The sequence below is a fragment of the Maniola hyperantus genome, chromosome 4 (assembly GCF_902806685.2).
Source record: "Maniola hyperantus chromosome 4, iAphHyp1.2, whole genome shotgun sequence".
Classification (NCBI taxonomy): Eukaryota; Metazoa; Arthropoda; class Insecta; order Lepidoptera; family Nymphalidae; genus Maniola; species Maniola hyperantus.
In genome coordinates this window covers 4,057,204-4,077,784 of record NC_048539.1, presented here as the reverse complement: position 1 = coordinate 4,077,784, position 20,581 = coordinate 4,057,204, and the positions used below count along the sequence as shown (strand labels likewise).

The 20,581-nt window shown below is 36.6% G+C and overlaps 3 protein-coding genes across 4 annotated transcripts in view; 2 read left to right on the top strand and 1 right to left on the bottom strand.

The window, feature by feature from the left end:
- LOC117997364 (uncharacterized) overlaps nt 1–20,581 on the top strand; it is a 117,760-nt gene that overhangs the window by 89,793 nt on the left and 7,386 nt on the right. The gene's annotated exons all lie outside the window — the stretch shown is intronic.
- LOC117981974 (thiamine transporter 2-like) lies at nt 480–19,557 on the top strand. Of its 2 annotated transcripts, none has more exons than XM_069509786.1 (8): nt 480–625; nt 722–1,226; nt 12,167–12,297; nt 12,972–13,116; nt 14,083–14,225; nt 14,641–14,817; nt 16,992–17,209; nt 18,339–19,557. In XM_069509786.1, the coding sequence occupies exons 2-8, from the start codon at nt 992–994 to the stop codon at nt 18,589–18,591; spliced, it is 1,302 nt and encodes a 433-aa protein (XP_069365887.1). In that variant the 5' UTR covers nt 480–625; nt 722–991; the 3' UTR covers nt 18,592–19,557. The 2 variants fall into 2 exon arrangements, with proteins under 2 accessions (XP_069365887.1, XP_069365888.1); XM_069509787.1 differs by having other exon boundaries at nt 484–638.
- LOC117997029 (single-pass membrane and coiled-coil domain-containing protein 4) lies at nt 19,557–20,551 on the bottom strand. Its single transcript, XM_069509833.1, has 2 exons — nt 20,392–20,551; nt 19,557–20,236 (listed from the first exon to the last, which is right to left on the bottom strand). The coding sequence occupies exon 2, from the start codon at nt 20,227–20,229 to the stop codon at nt 20,047–20,049; it is 183 nt and encodes a 60-aa protein (XP_069365934.1). The 5' UTR covers nt 20,230–20,236; nt 20,392–20,551; the 3' UTR covers nt 19,557–20,046.

Below are 20,581 nucleotides of genomic sequence, written 5' to 3'. Positions count from 1 at the left end.
TGTTTGTCAAACAAACTACGTGCTTGTCACAGATATGTCCAGATATGCAACTAGCGTGGCCCCTTTAGTCCCTCTCGCTCAAGCAGATGTAGGTACCCGGTGGTAGGTACATACTTGTAAATGTTATTTCTTCCATTTTACGTTCGCTTCGGCTATTATAACCTAGTATACTGCAACCCACCATTGTACAATAACTTCTAAAACAAAGAACAACAAAACAAATCCATAATTTTTAAATACTTGAGTCAACATAACCTCACTTCAGGTTGTTTGTCAAAATCTCACGTACAAATACATTTTGACAACCAAAAAAAAGTGGCCACGGTGACAAGGACGGAAAGTAATCATTTTGTCACGTTCTAATAAGAGCTTAAATGCATTTAGCTATCTCGCTCTAACAGTAAGAGTCACAATAGGGCTACTTCTACAGGTATTTGTTCTGAGCGAATAAATAACCTAATTTATGAGTTATTATCATCATAGATTACTTGCCTGTAAAATGGAATCAGCTGTGAGTTGAAGGCAAAATAAAGTAATTTGCGATATTTCTGTATAAAAATTATGTATGACAAAAGATGATTTTGTACTGCAAAGTCAAGGACTCTAGCCAGGGATTGCTTTTGCGGTAGGTATAAAAAGTAAGTAAGTTATTGAAAAACCTGTTGAAAGACGAAACCGTATAACCCTTGGTTTAACCCATAACCTCTGTTGTTTTACATAGATGAAAAAATGTATATTAAACATAAGAAGTAATGGTAATCAGAAGAACTCATTTAATATTAGAGATGGTAAACAACGTGTGAAAGTTCTGAACATAGAGTAGGATGTATAATATGTTCTGAAACTGATATGATGATACGTACGACGCTGCCTGCTAAAACAATATTACGTAAACATTTGCACTGTGATACTCTTACAAGGTGCACGTTACTGCCATGTCGTCTTAAACGTACGTTTTTCTTGACTTAAACTTATACTGAAAAATAAAAACATGCAAGACTGGATAAAAATTACTCTCGTACTATGTTTATTTGGGACGTTACGGGAAATTCGACCCTCGGAACCATTCGTTACTGAATTCTTGGCTGGAGAATGGCGCAATATTACGAAGGAACAGTTGAACCAAGAAATTTATCCTGTGGGAACATACTCATACTTGGCTCTGCTAGTGCTAGTATTTTTGGTCACCGATTTTCTTAGATTCAAGCCAGTGATAATTCTTTCAGGTAAGAAAAATATTGTTGCATACTAATCAAAATAACTTACCACAAAAAACTTAAACAAGTTAAATATAATATAAACCCTTTGTGATTTAAGCTGGAGTCAACTATTGGACCATGTGATTTTTTTTGTGTAATATTAAATAAAAAAAATTAGGAAAGGGTTGAACACATCAATCAATTTAGCCATCAGTTGTTTAATTTTTTTGTGGTAAAATGGAGATCTTATATGATTTGGATTCATCAAAATTAGTTAAATGGATGGGCTGTGAAAAGCTAGCAGACAGACACTTTCGCATTTATAATCCACTAGCTAATGCTCGCGACTTCGTCCGCGTGGACTACACAAATTTCAAACCCCTGTTTCACCCCTTTAGGGGTTGAATTTTCAAAAATCCTTTCTTAGCGGATGCCTACGTCATAATAGCTATCTGCATGCCAAAATTCAGCCCGATCCGTCCAGTAGTTTGAGCTGTGCGTTGATAGATCAGTCAGTCATTCAGTCAGTCAGTCAGTCAGTCAGTCAGTCAGTCAGTCACCTTTTCCTTTTATATATTTAAGATAAATAGGTACTAATATTATAAATGCGAAAGTATGTCTGCCTGTCTGCTAGCTTTTCACGGCCGATCCCTTCAATCAATTTTGATGAAATTTAGTACAGAGATAGCTTGCATTCTGGGAAAATACATAGGCTTCTTTTTATCCCGGATAACCAAAGAGTTCCCCCAGGATTTTTAAAAACCTAAATCCACGCGGACCAACTACAACCTATTCTTAACTTCCTTACATTTGTAGGTCAGTTAGTATTTTAAAAGTTTTTATGTAGAAAACAAACTGTCTTAACAAATGATATCTTATCATTATCTTGTAGAGAGAGAGATAGCTACATATTATAATACCTCCACGACTATGCTTGATAACTGTTTATTCATACAATCATGCATAGTTATAATTAGCTAGATTATAAGATAAAAGATATAGTATTATGAGATAATCTGTCTAAAAAAGGATGAAAGATGCAGATTAGATTACCGAAACTTAAACTTGGACTTAAATTATGTAAAAATGAATATTATGTGTGTAAATCTGTTGGTGGTTCTAATCCTCTATATGAATCGCCGTGCGCATAGCGTCCGAATGGCACCAAATTGGATAATTCTTTTTTCGTTGTATTTGTAATTGACAGGACAAGGTTTTGTATAAAAATGGTTTTTTTGGAAAATCCACCAGAAAAGACAGTTCACTGAAGTAAAGTTCAGTGAAATAAAATAAAAATTTATAAATCAGATGCATGTGCTAGGACCAATAATAAAATAAAATAAATAAAAATTGTTTATTTTATTTATCTATTATCGTAATCAGCCCATCGCCGGCCCACTACTGAAAACAGGTCTCATCTCAGAATGACCCTAGTCCGCCACGCTGGCCAAGCCGCGCAACTCCTAGCGGCAGTTTCAGTCGTATGTCAGAATCAGCCTCATACAAAAAAGGAATAGGTACTGTAAAGTTGCTGTCTGCCGCGTGGCATGTATTCGCGTCTTAATTTAGATTTTATACCTTCATTAGGAAAGAATTTACTAAAATTACGCACATGCAAATTGGAGTATAGATTAATCTTTTCACTGTGCAATAAAAAACCTTACAGGCAGAACATACATAGAGTTGTAGTATCTACTTAAATAGCTAAGTAGGTGTAGTCAATAATTTAACTCAATTTGAATTGGTTTTATTATTAGCAATTAATTTTCAAGGTTATTACTCTTCACAGTGGATTCAATGCAAGCATGTGATTTATTGATTTCCTTTTGTCTATATTTAAATGTCGTGCAAATCTTCCAATAATTGCTGGACCAAACCATGAGACTGTATGCGTCCACTGCTGGACATAGCCTTTTCATGAGCACGCCATCTAACACGGTCCACCGCCTTCCTCGTCAACCCGCTTCCCGTGACCGTCTTCAGGTCATCGGTCCAGCAGAACACACTGCGCTTACCGGTACGTGGTCTCCACCCCAACACGTCTGCCCCATCGGCCGTCGCGTCTGTTCTGCGACAGACATGGCCTGCCCAATGGAATTCTATTGCTCATCCTTTGAGCTACGAGTATGTTGGTCGCTTTTGTTCTGCGAATCTCCTTATTCCAGATTTTATCTTGAGAGATCGCTAGACCGATATAGATGAAACATTCGCTTATTCGAAAGGGTCAGAGAGTCAAATGCTTCAATTTATAGTGTGGCGGTCGCCACATTCGCAAACAGATGGCGCTCCTCACTCATACGAAAAAATCGATCAGCAATCGCACTGTTAGGAGGTCCGCTTCGACAGTCTTTTGAAAAAAAAAACCACAAGAAATGTCCAACGAATTTAATTTGGAAATTCACACACACGGAACTTTTACTTCACGCGAATACAGTAGTTTCAGTGTTAACTATTCAATATGGAAATGTGGACTGCCTCGCCGCCTCGCGGATTGTTCGCTTTATATAAATTGAAATGCTGAAGCAGCGAATTAACACGTCATGTTAAAATTATTAATTTATAACATTTCCCCCCTTTAGACGAAGCTTTAATTTAAAATAAAGCGTAGTAAAAAAAAGAAAAGGAAAAGGAGAGAAATGGTAAAATATTCTACATAATTTAATTATTTGAAAGATTTCTTTGCACTGATGCACTAAGATTTCGAAGGTCTACAGATGCGTTATCTTCATCATCTGTTATCTGTGACATTTCAATAGAACTTTGGGCTTTGTTTTCTTTATGCGAAATCTTTTTGCGATCACATTGGAAAAAAAATTGAATGCAGAATTTGTTACAATTACGTTGTTTAAAACATCTGATAATCTTATAACATAAAAATAGAAAAATTAACGAAATAATTATATAAGTAAAAGCAGAATAATACGAGCTATATTTTATAAAATGAGATTCCTCTTGGATCCTGTTGATTTGCAACTCAAGATCGTTGAATTGGTTTATCGAATTTTTTAAGGAATCTAAATTAATATTACTTAGGTTAATAGGTGATAGAAGAGGAATCGTTTTGTTAACAATCTCTTGGTTGCAGCAGTTATCATTAGTTATATCAAAATTAATATTAAAGTTATTATTATCAATAGTTAAATTTGAAATGGTAGAAGGTATAAATTGAATCGTTTTAAAGTAACCAATGCAACCTTTGTTCAGTTTTAATATTCCAGTGCCAGATATAGAATAATCCTTAAAGTTATCATTACAATTGATAGTTAGTTTGCTTGTTTTTGACTGTACAAATATCCATTGATTATTTTTTAATTTATGCCATATGTCAATAAGACCATATAGGATTTTCGGTTCACATTCCCTTGGTAAAGATAGAGTCACTTCAGTTAAAAGTTTTGTCTCGCATGAAGGATTCGAATTTACAGAATAAATTGACTCTAATTTACAGATGGAATTTTCACTATTTAAAATAGTACAATCTCTTAAAGTATCTAATAATACGTAATTTAATCTATCGTCAGTTATAGCTAAATAGGGTTTAGTAGGTTTGATTAAGGCAAAACTTTTGGATTGTCCTTCGTAATGAGGAGTCGGGAGCGGGATTGTTTTATAGACGTTATACTTAACGGGAGAGACAAGAGGGATCTGTATTACAAATACTATCTTATTGTTATAGAAATAGGAGACTAACTTAGATATATCTATAATGGTATGTATATTTTCTATACTTAGTGCTACAGGAAAATCTAAACCTTTATTGATTGAGTTTCTGTGTTTAGACAGTTCATCATACAGTTTTACAGGACTTAGAACAGAAGGATGTAGAACATTAACTTTTGAAAACAAAATTGCGTTTATTACAGTATCGAGAAAATTTGAGATAGCTAGTAAAGAGCTTTCGATTATATTAACTAAGCTATTAAATCTAGTTAAATACATTAATTTTTCATTATCACTAGTAACATAAGACAATATATCGTTTAATTTATTAATCTGAGAGTTTAACTTTATCTCATTTTGATTTAACCTAGAAATAGTAGAATTAAAAGTATTAATAGACGACTTAACTATATGAATATTATCTTTCATTAAATGAAATATCTCAGATTCAGATCTCTGACAAGAGCTAATTGCAGCATCATATTTTCGGGCATCTTCAGCATCTAAAGTGCCAAAGAAAAACTTAAGGATTTCACCACCAAATTCTAAAGATCTTTTGAATCTAGCAGGATTTTCGCTTGAGATAATATGAGATAGAGATTGAGCCTTGAGATAATTGGATTCTAGAAGTACTTCAATTGGACTAAAAACATTTTTGCAGCTAGAGTACTCTTCTGGTTGCAACTTAGCACAAACTAGAGAGGTTTTAACAATCAACCGGTCAACTTTGTCAAGCTGTGGTTCCAATGAGACGGTGTTGAGATGCGTGATTACTCTCCAATAATCATTGTAGAAATAAATTTTTGTAATGGGGTCGAAATATATTCCAGGGCTATGCGTTATGGGTGTAATCATTGGCTCAGACGAGACGTAGGAGAAAAATCTGAAAAGAATGATAAGCTTAAGTTACAGCGAGCTTAATTAAATTAGTATGATACTTAACATGTTTTCTATTTATTAATAAAGTAACATTATGTTTTCCATTTATTTTAACGATTTTGTAAGGGCCTTTCCATATTGGAGATAAGGCTTTACGAAGTCTGTGATGGTATTTTAAATATACCATGTCACCAACTTTATATTCTATGTTAGGATTAGAACTTGAATCATAGATTTGTTTTGAAGATTCTTTACTTGATCTAATATATTCTAAAGCTTTTTCGCGGCTTACTTTCATTCTATACTGAAGCGCACGGACATACTCGTGGTATGTAACATTATTATCTGTGTCGTAGAGAGAATTAGGAAGGGTTGGTTTCTGTCCAAACAGAAGTTCAAACGGAGTAAATTGAGTAGTAGTATGAGGAGTTGTATTATACGCGAGAACAGCTGTTGCTAGGTAGCAATGCCAATCATTTTGATTTTCGTTTACAAAGGATTTTAGGTATTCTTTAAGAGTAGCGTGGCTGCGTTCCAGCGCACCGTTAGTTTGGGGATGGTAAGGGCTAGAAAGTAAGGGTTTGATTTTGAAAATATCGGTAACTTGTTTAAACAGTTCTGATGTAAAAGTCATGGCTTGATCAGTAAGGATCATTTTAGGAATAGCGAATAAGGACATAAAGTGGACCAGATTACGGGCTACTTCTTCACTTGTTGAAGAAATCATAGGATAGACACATAGGAATTTGGTAAGATCATCTTGCAGAGTTAGAATGAACTTGAACTTTTGGAAACCTGCTTCAGGTAAGACACCAACTATGTCCAGAGCTAATCGTTCAAAAGGCTTTGTGCTCGTGGATGTAATAACCATAGGAGCTTTATTGCAGGCTCGTAAAGGTTTGTTAACTTGGCATAGTTTGCAAGACTTCACATAGCGTTCTATGTCAGTTCTCATTCCTTTCCAGTAGTATGAGGCTTTAATTCGACTATACATCCTATTCACACCAGGATGTCCTGCTATGGGAGTGTCGTGATTCTCTTTGAGAATTGTAGGAACTTCAGCTGGAGTTGGAAATATTATTTGATTTTTATAAATATGTATTTTGATATCAGTGTTATGAAATACGTAGGAAATCATATTATAAATTTTGGTATAGGATAATTTAGTAAAAGGTTCAGAGAAATCGGAGATAGCTATTTCATCAATGCTAGGGTGATGTGATATAAGTTCATCACGAAGCATCATCAAAGTGTCGTAAATGGAGCGAAAAGTTGTCTCATCGTAATGATGAACCTTGGTAAAAAGAAAATAATATGTTTTATTATTTTTTGTAACTGACCTTACCGAACATTGTTCACGTTCGGCTTCTAACAATGAAGCGGTGTCGGTTATCTGAGATAATAATTCCTCACAATGTGGCATTGAGTTGTCGAAATCTAGAGAAACGGGGCATGCAATAATTTTGCATTTGGAAAGATGTAAAGCTTGTGAGTGTTCTTCAATTTTTGTGTTAGAATCTGGTAAAGAGTTTGTAAGTTGTTTCTTAAAATATGCCTCGTAGGAAAGCTTAGTAAGATTATCTGTATTTATAGCATGAATTGGGATGCGAGACAGAGCGTCTGCATTTGAATTTAATTTTCCAGGTTTGTAAATAATCTCGTAATCGTATTCCTCAAGTTTGAGGCGCCAACGGACGAGTTTGGAACCAGGATCTTTGACGTTGAAGAGCCATACTAAGGGCCGATGATCTGTTACGATTTTGAATTTAGTGCCGTAGAGATATGGTCGGAAAGTTTTAACGGCGAATAAAATAGAAACTAACTCCTTTTCTGTGGTCGAGTAATTTCCTTCTTGTTTGTTTAAGGTTCTAGAAGCATAGGCTATTGGTTTGTCCTTGCCGATAGGGCCTTGAGATAGCACTGCGCCAACGGCGTAGTTGCTGGCGTCTGTGGTAACGATAAATGGTTGAGAAAAATCAGGGTATTGGAGAAGAGGAGCTGAGGTTAACTTTTCCTTTAGGAGGTTAAAAGCTTGGTCCTGTTCTATAGACCAATGAAAAGTGACATCCTTCTTGAGTAAAGATGTTAGAGGTTTTGTGACCTTGGAGAAATTGTCAATAAATCGGCGGTAATAACCAACGAGACCGAGGAATGATTTTACTTCTTTAGGATTTTTAGGAATTGGGAAATCACAGACTGATTTAATTTTTTCTGGGTTTGGAGAGACACCTTTATCCGTTATAATGTGACCTAGATAGGTGACTTCCTTTCTAAGGAATTCACATTTATCCGGTTGTAATTTGAGATTATAATCTCTGAAACGGTTGAATACCATTTTCAGTTTTTCACAATGTGATTTGAGATCTGCACTATAGATGATACAGTCATCTAAATAGACATAGCAATGTAAACCTTGAAGACCTGATAACACTGTGTTCATAAGACGTTGAAAAGTACTGGGAGCGTTCTTAAGTCCGAACGGCATCCTAGTGAATTCGTAGTGGCCTGTTGAACCATTTGTGTTGACTACAGTAAAACCAGTTTTAGGTGCATCTGAAGGATTCAGCGGAATTTGATGGAAACCGGAGACTAAGTCCAGTGTGCTAAAATATTTGGAATGACCTAGTTGATCTAGGATATCTGTGATCAAGGGAATAGGATATACTTCGGATACAGTGACGTCATTGAGGCGGCGGTAGTCGATAACTATTCGCCATTTCTTTTTCCCGGATGCGTCCATTTTTTTGGGAACCACCCAAACGGGAGCATTCCATGGAGAGATAGACGGTTTTATAATTTTCTGTTGTAGCATTTTCTGGATTTGGGAATCGACTTCGTTTTTATGACATTCGGGAAAACGGTAAGATTTTACATTAATAGGAGAGCTATTACCCGTGTCAATAGAGTGTTGGATAGCGTTAGTATGAGTTAGAGTGTCTCCTTCGAGATAAAATATATCAGAGTATTCAGAACAGCACTCTAAGAGAACTTTTCTCTCCTCATCGTTAAGATGTGAGTGTCTTATAAGACTTAGAACACGATCGAGTCGATTTGATGAAGAATTAGAAACGTGGTTGACAATTTCGGGGGATTGAGACACTTGGCGTAGTTCAGAGAAGTCTATAGGAGTTAAATGAACCTTGAAGTCTTGGATTTCTATTTGAGATTCAGTGGTATTTAAAACAGAGACATTGACTTTATAATTAGGCTTCAAACTTACTATACAGTTTGCTATATATACACCTTCGGATATAGAGTGATCTAATACGAGTGCGTCTTTTAAATGACGTAACTCGAACTTGTCATTTAAGACAGTGCATTCAACAATAGCTTCGGAGCGAGCCGGTATTATATATCTAGGGCTCGAATAATGAATTGGTAAAGTGTAATTTGAGATAGTAAGGGATTTAGTATTATAATCGATATTAGTATGAAAAAAATGTAGAAAATCGGTACCTAAGATACCGTCTGATTCCAGATTCAGAGCGTCAGTTATGACGTGGAATTTAAAAGAAATGGTGTGGTCGTTTATAATAAGGTTAAGCACAACTGTTCCTAAAGTTTCGCTATAGGAATCTTTATCGTTTATGCCTTTGAGTTTTATAATTTCTTGAGACAATTGGGGCTCTGCTGGTAAACACGAGCGCTTAATAATGCTGACACTTGCGCCTGTGTCAACTAAGAAACAGAGAGGTTTTTTATTACATTCTATTTGTAAAAATGCATGAGGTAAGGACACCAACTTTTTCAGGGTGCTTGTTTCGAAGATTGGGACGTCTTTAAGAGGCAATGAGCTTTTGCTTGCGTCGCTTTGGGGGTCATTTTGAATGACTTTAGAGTTTGTAAGACTCAGTTGATCCTTTGAAGGAAACTGAGATTTAAAGGATTTTGTAGTATAAGAGCTAGTATAAGAATTAGAATGAGATATAGTATTATTTGAGCAATCTTCTTTGGAATGCTTTGTATTCGATTTTGTAGGAATCAGTGAGGATTTAGGATAATATGATTCAGCGATATTTTGGCAGTCTTTTGGTGATTGCCGGGATATAAAAGATTTGGTATAAGATTCAGTGTGACTCGGACAATCATGTAGCGATTGCCGAGATATAAACGATTTGGGAGAATTAGTATAAAGGATTTAGTAGTTCGAGTGCCATTTTGGATTGTTGATTTCGGCAGGCACGCATCCGAAATCAGTTTAAGTTTTTTGATTCAGGGACGTAACTATTCGTCACTTCATTTAAGGATTCAGAGTATTCATACATGTTAACATTAGCACTGTTACTATGAGAGGGACCCGACGGAGGGTGAGAGTTCATCCGACGCTGATTATTATTATATTGGCGCTTACGACATTCTGAGATAAGATGTCCTTTGTGTTTACAATAGGCACAGGTTTTGACGAAATTTGAGTCCTTTGATGAACTTTGACTTGTTTCTGCAGAATATTGAGGGTTAGCGGGAGGAATATGGAAAGATGATCTCTGTGTGAAATCGTGCTTTTTCTTAAAGCACTCTGAGAAACTATGATTGGTCTTCTTACATAAGGAACAAAATTTAGTTGGATGTTTTGGTTGAGTAATTTTTACAAGTTTGAAAATTTTTTCTTCTTCGACTGCTAGAGAAATTGCTTCATTAAGTGTCGAAGGGTTTCTGCAGCGGACAATATTAGAAATATTAGGGTTAAGACCTAATTGGAATAAGCTTAAGGCGAGTTCTTCCATAGCTGTGATTTTGCCTAGAAGGAGATTACGATCAGTGCATGAATTTTGAATATCAGCTTGAAGTCGAGTTAGGCATGCTTCGAGTCTGATAGAATATTGTGTCACACTTTCGGACTGGCCCTGTTTACAGTTTTGGAGATCAAGTAGCAGATGGGACGAGTGTTTTTTCTCGCCAAACGTGCTTTTTAAATATGATTTTAATTCATCCCAATTATTGAAATTTTTAAGGCTGCAGGCTAATTGTGCTTTGCCCTCAAGTTGGGAGATTATATATTTACATAAGATATTTTGCTGGTCGGGAGCAGCCAAACTAATTGCGTTATCGCAGTTAGTTAGGAACGCGGGAAGAGTTTCCCGATTCCCATCATAAGACCTTACGAATTTAGTGAGTATAGAGAGAGGCACTTTTACGTCCGAACTTTCTGACTTTAAACTCATTTTTGATTACTGAAACTGAGATATGGAGAGAAAAAAAAAGGATTTAAATTTAAAATACAGTACGAAAATATACAATTTAGACAATTTACGCTTTTTATACAAAATTAATATAAACTACTTACAGGATAACGGCAAACATCACGATTTATTTTTCACAAAAAGGTTTTCACTTTGATGTCACTGCACTGAAAGTTAAATTAGGTCGATGCGTTTGCGACACGTGAAGGCTTTGAACTGTACGGAATGCGTCTCGTATTTCACGCGGCGACGATATCGAGTAGGTTTCTGAAGATATTGAAGAAATTGTATTTCGTAATTTTGAAGGCTTAAAATTTATTTCACTGATGTTTTTGAGTGAGTCCAGGATATTCGCGTTATTCGTGTGAGATGCGGGCTCAGTCTGGCAGGCTGAGACTTATCGTCGATCTTGAGTAGAACCGGTGCTTAGTGGTTGTGATGCGGGCTCAACCCTGGGGGCGAGGCTTATCGTCGATCACGACTGCGATGACCTCAGGATTCTTTGGATGCTAAGGGTCCTCTTGCGTGAACCTTCTCAGCATCCCACTTCTGACACCAATTGTTAGGAGGTCCGCTTCGACAGTCTTTTGAAAAAAAAAACCACAAGAAATGTCCAACGAATTTAATTTGGAAATTCACACACACGGAACTTTTACTTCACGCGAATACAGTAGTTTCAGTGTTAACTATTCAATATGGAAATGTGGACTGCCTCGCCGCCTCGCGGATTGTTCGCTTTATATAAATTGAAATGCTGAAGCAGCGAATTAACACGTCATGTTAAAATTATTAATTTATAACAGCACGTCGCTCTCACTAGATGGCAACACGGGTCCTGGGAAGTGAAAGTGGAACACGCAAATCTGGATCGCACTAACGAAGTGTTTAGGAATCTGGGCTATATATACTAGGTATATAGAAGTTTCAAGACACAACCGTCGGCCCAGTTGGCGCCCCGAGCACAACACCGTTCGGGAGGAAGATTTCCCTATTGTTACGGTCGAGCACACATACACTGCTCCCGTACAATAGCATATTTTGTCCATTTCTAGTGGGTAAAGCTAGGCTAGCTAATATGTTAAGGGGTTTAGTTCTTGAATCCTTTGGCTGCTGAGACGAGACCTGTGCATAATAGTGGGCAGGTGATGGGTTGAGATAATGACATTGACCGTAATATTTTACGAAATTCATATTATTATTTTCTTCAACTTATTCGTGTACATTAATTTATTATTCAATTATTAACAGGCCTAAGTGGGATATCAGTTTATGCAGTTCTGCTATGGACTTCAAGTGTGGAATGGTTGCAGGTGTCACAATTTCTCTACGGCCTCTACATGGCCACGGAAGTTGCATACTTGACATACATATATGCAAAAGTAAGATTTACAATAATACCTATCCACGGATAGAAATCTGTATAGCGCTCTCCCTGTTACGTAATCCCATACAAATGACAGAGCCAAAATTCTCAGTGGGCGTTAACCATTTTGAGGCACCAACCAATCACAAACACGTTTTCAAAAAACATTCAAAATTCAATCGATAATGTTTAAAAAAAACATTTGAAATTCAATTTGATAATGTTTTCAAAAACATTCGAAATTCAATTGGGAAACCTAGTTTTGTTTGTGATTGGTTCGCTTTGTACGTGTCCGTGGAATTTCAACAACAAACAGGTGCCTTAACCACCCTTTTTTAATTTTTTTTAAATTCAGATACAAGTTAGCCCTTGACTGCAATCACTGATGGTAAGTGATGATGCAGTCTAAGATGATAGCGGGCTAACCTGGAAAGGGTATGGCAGTTTTTATTAAACCCGTACCCCTTTGGTTTCTACACGGCATCGTACCGGAACGCTAAATCGCTTGGCGGCACGGCTTTGCCAGTAGGGTGGTAACTAGCCACGGCCGAAGCCTCCCACCAGACAAAAAGACCCTAATTTAAAAATGCAAAAAAATCACTGTTATGTCATAGTTTTCATAATCTGTCGGCGGTCCCCACAGACTGCCAATTTTTTTTTATATAGTAATATTTGTTACTCTTATTGCAGGTTGATCCTGACAAGTATCCATTGGTATCTTCATACACTCGGATCGCGGCTCTGACCGGCCGCTTCCTGTCCGGCGTCAGCTCGCAGCTACTTACCCATTTTAATGTTATGAACTATCGTGATCTCAACTACATTACTTTAGTTGGTAAGTCCTAATGTCTATTAACAAAACTAAAAAAAAAGGAAGAAAGAAAAACGTTTATATTTAGAGCTGTGCCACACATTACCAGTTAAACCTATGGGTTAGGTTATCCCGGCGCCTCTAATACTTGAGCAGTAAAGTAGAAAAACATCAAGCAAAAGAAGCGCCAGAATAAACTAGGTCATTTGTGGCACAACCCGAAAAAAATGTCCCAATTCAGCATAAATCCTATGTCTTGCACTTGTACAAAAACTAATATAATAAATGCGAAAGTGTGTCTGTCAGTATCGCTGTCCGTCCGTCGGCTATTGATTAGTACAAGTTTTATGTGTGGCCACTATTTTGAAGAAAAAAAACGAACCTTTAGGTAGGCCCAGGTACAATATTCAAACCCCTTTAGTTTGGAAAAAACACTAGAATTGCCTGCAGATAGGTATTATTAAAGCAACATTTTATATTTACTTTCTTCATTGATAAAATTATCTAAAAACAAATTAATGTTCAGTTTAAAAGAAAGCATTCATCCGTAATCTTGCTCATAAACTTTCTTAGTTGTTATTTTAATAGCTACCTACCTAAAGCTTTAATAAGTCTCTTTGAATCTGCAATCAATTACGATTTTTTTATCAATATTAATTTATCATCAAAGAAATCACTGTAAGACTTTATCTTCAATTTTGTACAATTTTTTGTAGTTTATATTTTTGATTAACCTAATAGCGAATTTGTAATACGAGGCAATAAAGTGCAATGGGGATCCACACTCAGGCAAAACTGATCTCAGGGGGCGCCACTGTCTGGCACCAGGTCCGGCCAATGTCAAATTAAAATCAACATTTTTTGTTTGCTAGCTTAAAGTAGTTGGTATAAATATACGATTGTTTCGTGAATTATTTAAAGATGTTATGAAATCTGGATTTTAAGCGGCAGTGCATTGTCAGTCAGTTATAGGAGTAATTAAATTTTCAGCTCAAATTCTTGCCACTTTCTGGGCGTTCTGGTTGCCTCCAGTGCCTTACGGGATATATTTTCATCGACGCTCGAGTCCTTCCCCGCAACTTGACATAGCTCATATGGACAAACAGATAGCTCCGTCCAGTCCAAATAAGAAGGTATTGCACACGCTTGGAATGTTATATGTATTCTAGAGATCCTAGAGATGAACTTAAGTACTTCCTTATGGTGATATTAGATGGTTCATTTTTAGGGTTCTGTTCATCAAAAATAAAAAATGAACTCTTATAGGATTACTTCGTTGTCTGTCTGTCTGTCGTGTCTGTCAAGAAAAGGGAATCAAAACCTATAGTACTACCCGTTGTCAAATCACATGTAGATGGCGCTGTCCATCTTTAAATTGCAGTGTTGCACATAAAAGTGTTACATCTTGTACTATGCTACGGAACCCTTCGTGTGCGAATCCGACTCGTACTTGACCGGTTTTTGTTCATTTCAGTCTTTTGGCAACCCACTTGAAATGAAACGTCTGTACACAATATGAATAATCCTCACAAATACCTTTCATTACAGCGTAAGGACGTAACAGACGCGGCGATTCTAATAACGCGTCACGCCCGCATAGCCTACACGCGGCCTAAGGTGCTCGTGTGGTCCGCGCTTTATGCGGTCGCCCTGGCGTTGTTCGTGCTCGCACAGACTAACATGCAGATACTTTGGAAAACAGTGCAAGGCGAGAGTGACTCGACAGTGAGTAGAAGTCACCATCATTATCAACCGATATATATCCACAGACCACTACTGCAGGGCGATCTACCACTGCAGCTTTGCAATCCGTTAAACTATGTTAGCGTAAAATCTTGGTTTTTTTAAAATTAAGCGTCAAGCTTGTGCTAAGAGTAGGTACGACAATAGTGCAACGAGCCGGGTTTGAACCGTCGACCTTTCGGTTTTCAGTCCACTCCTTTACCCGTTGAGCTATTGAGGCTCTCAAAATTTAGGTTTGATCCTGAATCGATGATATGTCAAATATTAGGCTATACTATAGGTGACGTGAAATCAAAGAATAATAGGCGATTCATAGGCAGTGACGTGCATAGGGTTCCAAAGCTAGGGTAGGCATTAGTCAGTTAGGTTACCTATTTAGAAGCTGTCGCCTACCAGTGACGTCGAGGCCTCGAGGTTTTGTTACAAGTTCCCTAACTGTCGTGAACTGTGGCTATGTTGGTTACTCTGTGGCCCTACCGCGGTTGTTTGACAGCTACAATGTCACGATCGCAATCTTCTCTGATTGGTTAATGCTCGCTCACTATTGGCCACAATTCATTGTTGCAAGAAGAATCGCACAAATTCAGCCAATCAGAACAATAGGCTACTTGACTCATATCTAATTTCGTCCAATAAATGATTATTTATTATAGTATTTTGCTTAAGACAACGAAATATATCAATAACAATTATTAAAAACGCAGGATGGATATATAAATCAAATTTAAAAAAATTCAGTTTTTATTTTTATTTGAAACTCAGAAAACGCTGTCAGCCATGATGTGACGTCATTAAATATGTAAACCAACAAATGTCATCCCTATTGACTAACGTAGTATCCATATATATAAAATTTCAAGTCCTGACTAACTTATATATCAACGCACAGCCTAAACATCTAAACAGCTGGTTCTAGATACATGAAATTTGGTGGGTGTGTTCTTTGTAGGTAAAGAGACGGTATCCACTAGGAAAGGATTTTTTGAAATTCCACCCCTGAGTGGGTTAAATGGGGGTTTGAAATTTATGAAGTCCACGCGGGCGAAGTCACGAGCATAAGCTAGTTTTTATATATTTCTAAAAACTCATAGTAAACAAATTATCGTTTTCACTTTATAAATTGAATAAGTTATTAAGTAAGACTTACAACAAAGTGATCTTTGCAAAAATAAATTTGGGTTGCAGTCGTTAGTGATATAGGATCCCTTTAAGCAAGTCTTCGCGTGTTACGTATATTTATTTCACTGGGCACTCTAATCCACAGCTTTCCTGTGGTCTTTATCGATGCGTTTTTACATTCTCGGGTGATACAATAACGATAATTACTATATTTTTCATGTAAACTAGTATAGAAGTCATGTTTATTAAACTTTGGTAGGTTATGCTCAGTATATAATATAATGTACTCTGTGGTTATGCTGTTGTTTACAAATGCATGACGTCAGAGCACAGATAATCTATCGGCCAAACATGGCCGACAGTGTTTTCACCTGTCTAAGAAAAATATATTTTTAAATTAAAGTTTTACGGTTTTTAGGGCGCAAAAAAATATAGTGTTAATTTTTTTGATCTAATAGGACAAATATTAACCATTTAAGACCTACTTAAAAAAAGTGTCAACTAGCCTAGGTTTTAGACAATCGCCCTGCTGGATCTCCTACGGATCTCTTCATTACTATCACTATCATTTGAATACGTAAAGAAACTTAAAGCATAGTTCTCTCCATCACCCGCCGAGTTACTCGGAGTTATTTTAATATCAATATCTATTAGTTTTAATCTATGCTAATTTAGTTAAATTAAACTGCATCAGTGTGCAAAATGCAATAAAATTACTTAGTACTTATTGCAATTTTTCTTTAAGCGTAATAAAATCGTGATCAAAACATCGCGCATCTCGCTCTTGAGTATGTCCCGGCCGTAACTGTAGATTGAAACAGCATGCCGTCACGCAAGACCACATGCGATGAGAGTTTTAGTACTGGTGAAATAAGAGACACTTTATGAGCCAAATATGTATCATCATCATGATCTATCGCCGGCTCACTACTGAGCCCGAGTCTCCTCTCTGAATGAGAAGGCTTTGGTCTATAGTCCACCACGCTGGCTAATTGCGGATTGGCAGACAAAAATATGTATTGCTAGTTATTTTTTAGGTAGCATACAATGGAGCAGTAGAAGCGATACTAACACTTCTAGGCGCGTTTGGAGCTTTCATCGCCTCTTACTGCACTAAAGCGTTGCTTCCTGCGCCCGTGGCTGCTGTACAAGGAGTGGCCATGTTCGTGGGCACCTACGTGCCTAATGTATTTGCGTCTTATGTCGGATACATCGTTATGGGCATGCTGTTCCACTATACGATCACTTTAGCCAGGTAATTTATGTGACACTTTATCTATATACATAAAAGGAAAAGGTGACTGACTGAGTGATCTATCAACGCACAGCTCAAACTATTGGACGGATCGGGCTGAAATTTGGCATGCAGATAGCTATTATGACGTAGGTATCCGCTAAAAAAGGATTTTTCAAAATTCAACCCCTGAAGGGGTAACATAGGGGTTTGAAATTGTATGAAAGTCTGTCAGTTTTGAAGTTAGAATCGCGAAATTTTGTAATTTACACTAATCGAAATTTATAAAATGAAAAGGTGAATGACTGACTGATGTATCAACGCACAGCTCAAAATACTAGACGGATCGGGCTGAAATTTGGCATGCAGATAGCTATTATGACGTAGGCATCCGCTAAGAAAGGATTTTTGAAAATTCAACCCCTAAGGGGGTGAAATAGGGGTTCGAAATTTGTGTAGGCCACGCGAACGAAGTCGCAAGCATAAGCTAGTCTAAATATATAAAAGGAAAAGGTGACCGACGGATCTATCAACGCACAGCTCAAACTATTGAACAGATCGGGCTGTTTGGTATGCACATAGCTGTTATGACGTAGATATTTGCTAAGGGATTTTTAAAAATTGAACCACTAAAGGCTTAAAATAGGGGTTTCAAATTTGTGTAGTCGACGCGGACGAGGTCGCGGGCTTAAGCTTGTACTTACATAATACAAAGCGTCGTTTCTTGCGCCCATGCTTACAATGAGTGGCCACATTGTAAAAGTTTTCATGCCAATATTGCTTAGAAATTCTACTGATTCTGTTAAAGCCATAGTTATTACAAAACCTATAAGCATCATCATCATCATCAAGATCAAACCATAGCCGGCTTACTACCGAGCACGGCGGGGTGATTACGTAAAACGTTGCAGTAGGTAGCGACAGCAATGTGACAGCAGTAGCAATGCGATAGTTCATTTGCTGTCCCTCTTCTTCTTATTTTGCTTTGTCGCTATTGCTGTCTCTCTCTAGCTGGACGTTTGACAGCAATGATCGGGGGATTTAGACCTGTCGCGAGATACTAATCACCCCGCCGGTCTCCTCTCAGAATGAGGAGAACCCTCTAAGCATAGTTGAATCTAAAGTTAATTTTTAAAAAAAATTGTTTCAGTGCAAAAATAGCAAGCCAGCTTACCGACGAGAGCTGCTTTGGCCTAATATTTGGCATCAACACCCTCATGGGTACAGGACTTCAGTCTCTATTGACATTGATACTCATCCAAACAATAAAGCTGCCGATCACCGCCCAGTACTTCACCATCAGTGGACTATACCTGTTACTAGCCTCAGCCTGGCTATTGGGATGGATGGTACACTTGTATAAACAGAATAAAAGTATTAATGTAACTAATCAGTATGGCTAACTTGGAAGATTATTTTTCAGGAATTTTCTACTAGTTTTCATAAAATAGATAATAATTAGTGACAGTCCCAAGGATTTAGGCTAAACAATTCACAAAGTTGAGAAAACACTGGTGCTGATTGTTGTTTTTCCCTAAACTACATAAACTAAATTTAAAGTACATCAACTCTTTGATTTTCCGGGATAAAAAGTAGCCTATGTCACTCTCCAGGTCTTTATCTATACCCATGCAAAAAATCGCGACAATCGGTTACACCGTTGTGACGTGATTGAAGGACAAACCAATAAACCAACAAACAAACACACTTTCGCATTTACAATAAGTGTACAGTGTACTGATTTTGGCATTCAGAAGAAAAATCACTAAAATGATGCTTTTGGGTTACATTCATATTTTGTATCTTGTCTTACTCATCAGCAAGAACAATTTTATATGCCATATTTTTATGATTTTTAAATACACATCAAAAATTAGTTTCTATGCCAATGAATATGACATCTATGATATTAAACCAGCAGATACCATTTATACTACAGTTCGCGCCGAAAGTAATGTACATTGGCCTTTAGAATGACATTAGGCTTTGTAGAGCGTTGTCTCTGTCACTCATACTTATATGACGTTTTGTCAGTCTCAACGACAGTGACAGTGCTCTACAAATTTGCTATCTCCTTCTAAAGGTCGATGTACATTACTTTCGGCCGCATATTATACCTTATTAACACTGGTGTGCAAGATATAGAGGCTTGAAAGTACTGCTTACCCAATTTAAAATAGCTCTTATTCTCATTTGCTATCATGACAATCTGTAAACCCTGATAACGCAAACTGCTTATTAAGAATTCTGTGGAATAGGTAGACTCTTCCTTTAATAATATTATCATTCCGAAAGGTTCATATTATATTGTAGGTACATGAGACTAAAAAGACTAGAAAAAATGTAGAAATAAATACTAGGTTGTAAGTATATTAGAATAGAATTTATTTTTTACTGTTAAAATTCATACATAATTCGTTGTTTATATAATATTGTACAATATTAAGTATGTTGAATATCAAATAAAATCATTTTTATCAATACATAAATACAGTATTTTCTTTGACTAACAACCAATTGAAGTCTGGAATGTGAAATTTAGGTAATGACCACAAAGGTTATTAGGTAGGTTATAGGTTGAGTACATATTTATAAGTATTTACAATATTATCATGATATGTAATTGATAATGATGGAATGTTACAAAGCAAATTGCTAAATATACTTTTAATTATTATTTATTAAATAGACAACAGAGTCCTGAATACAAGATAATATTCACACCAATAAACTCACAACCGTTTTACTTAAATTTAGTTGTATACAGAAATTATTTTCCCATTTGTCACGCTATAATAGTATACCAATACCAATTTTTTATTTACACACTTCACATGCTAATCAATAAAATGCATCCGTTATGCATATTGCATACCGGAAGGCCTCGTCTTGAAGTATACGTAGATGCATATCAAGAGAAAAATAACTGCGAATGTCGGTAGTACAATGGTGTGTATTTGCTGTCGCATTTTGGCGAATTCCTGTTTTCTTTCACGTTTTTGGCGCGCTGTTTCTTTAACATTTCCTTTGAGCTTCCTCATAATTAAACTAAAACAAGTTCGTGGAATGATATAGAAAGTTAATATCAATGAAAGTAGATAGGTACCTATATTATTATTGTTATAATCACGTCCGCTTAATATGCAGTTTTTTCATTAGACAAAAGGCCTCGCTACAAGACTCGATCTCAATTAATACCGTACCTTCAATTGTTATTTCGAAGTAACAAAAATCTCCAATTTTTATAGAAATTTTAATTAAACACGTCAGCAATTCACATCCATAATATCGAAAATCGTGTTCCAATTCCAATGCTTGACACTTGTTGACAGTCAACATGTCAACGACCACCTGACACTGACAAGCACAACATCAATTACTTGTGAAATGTCA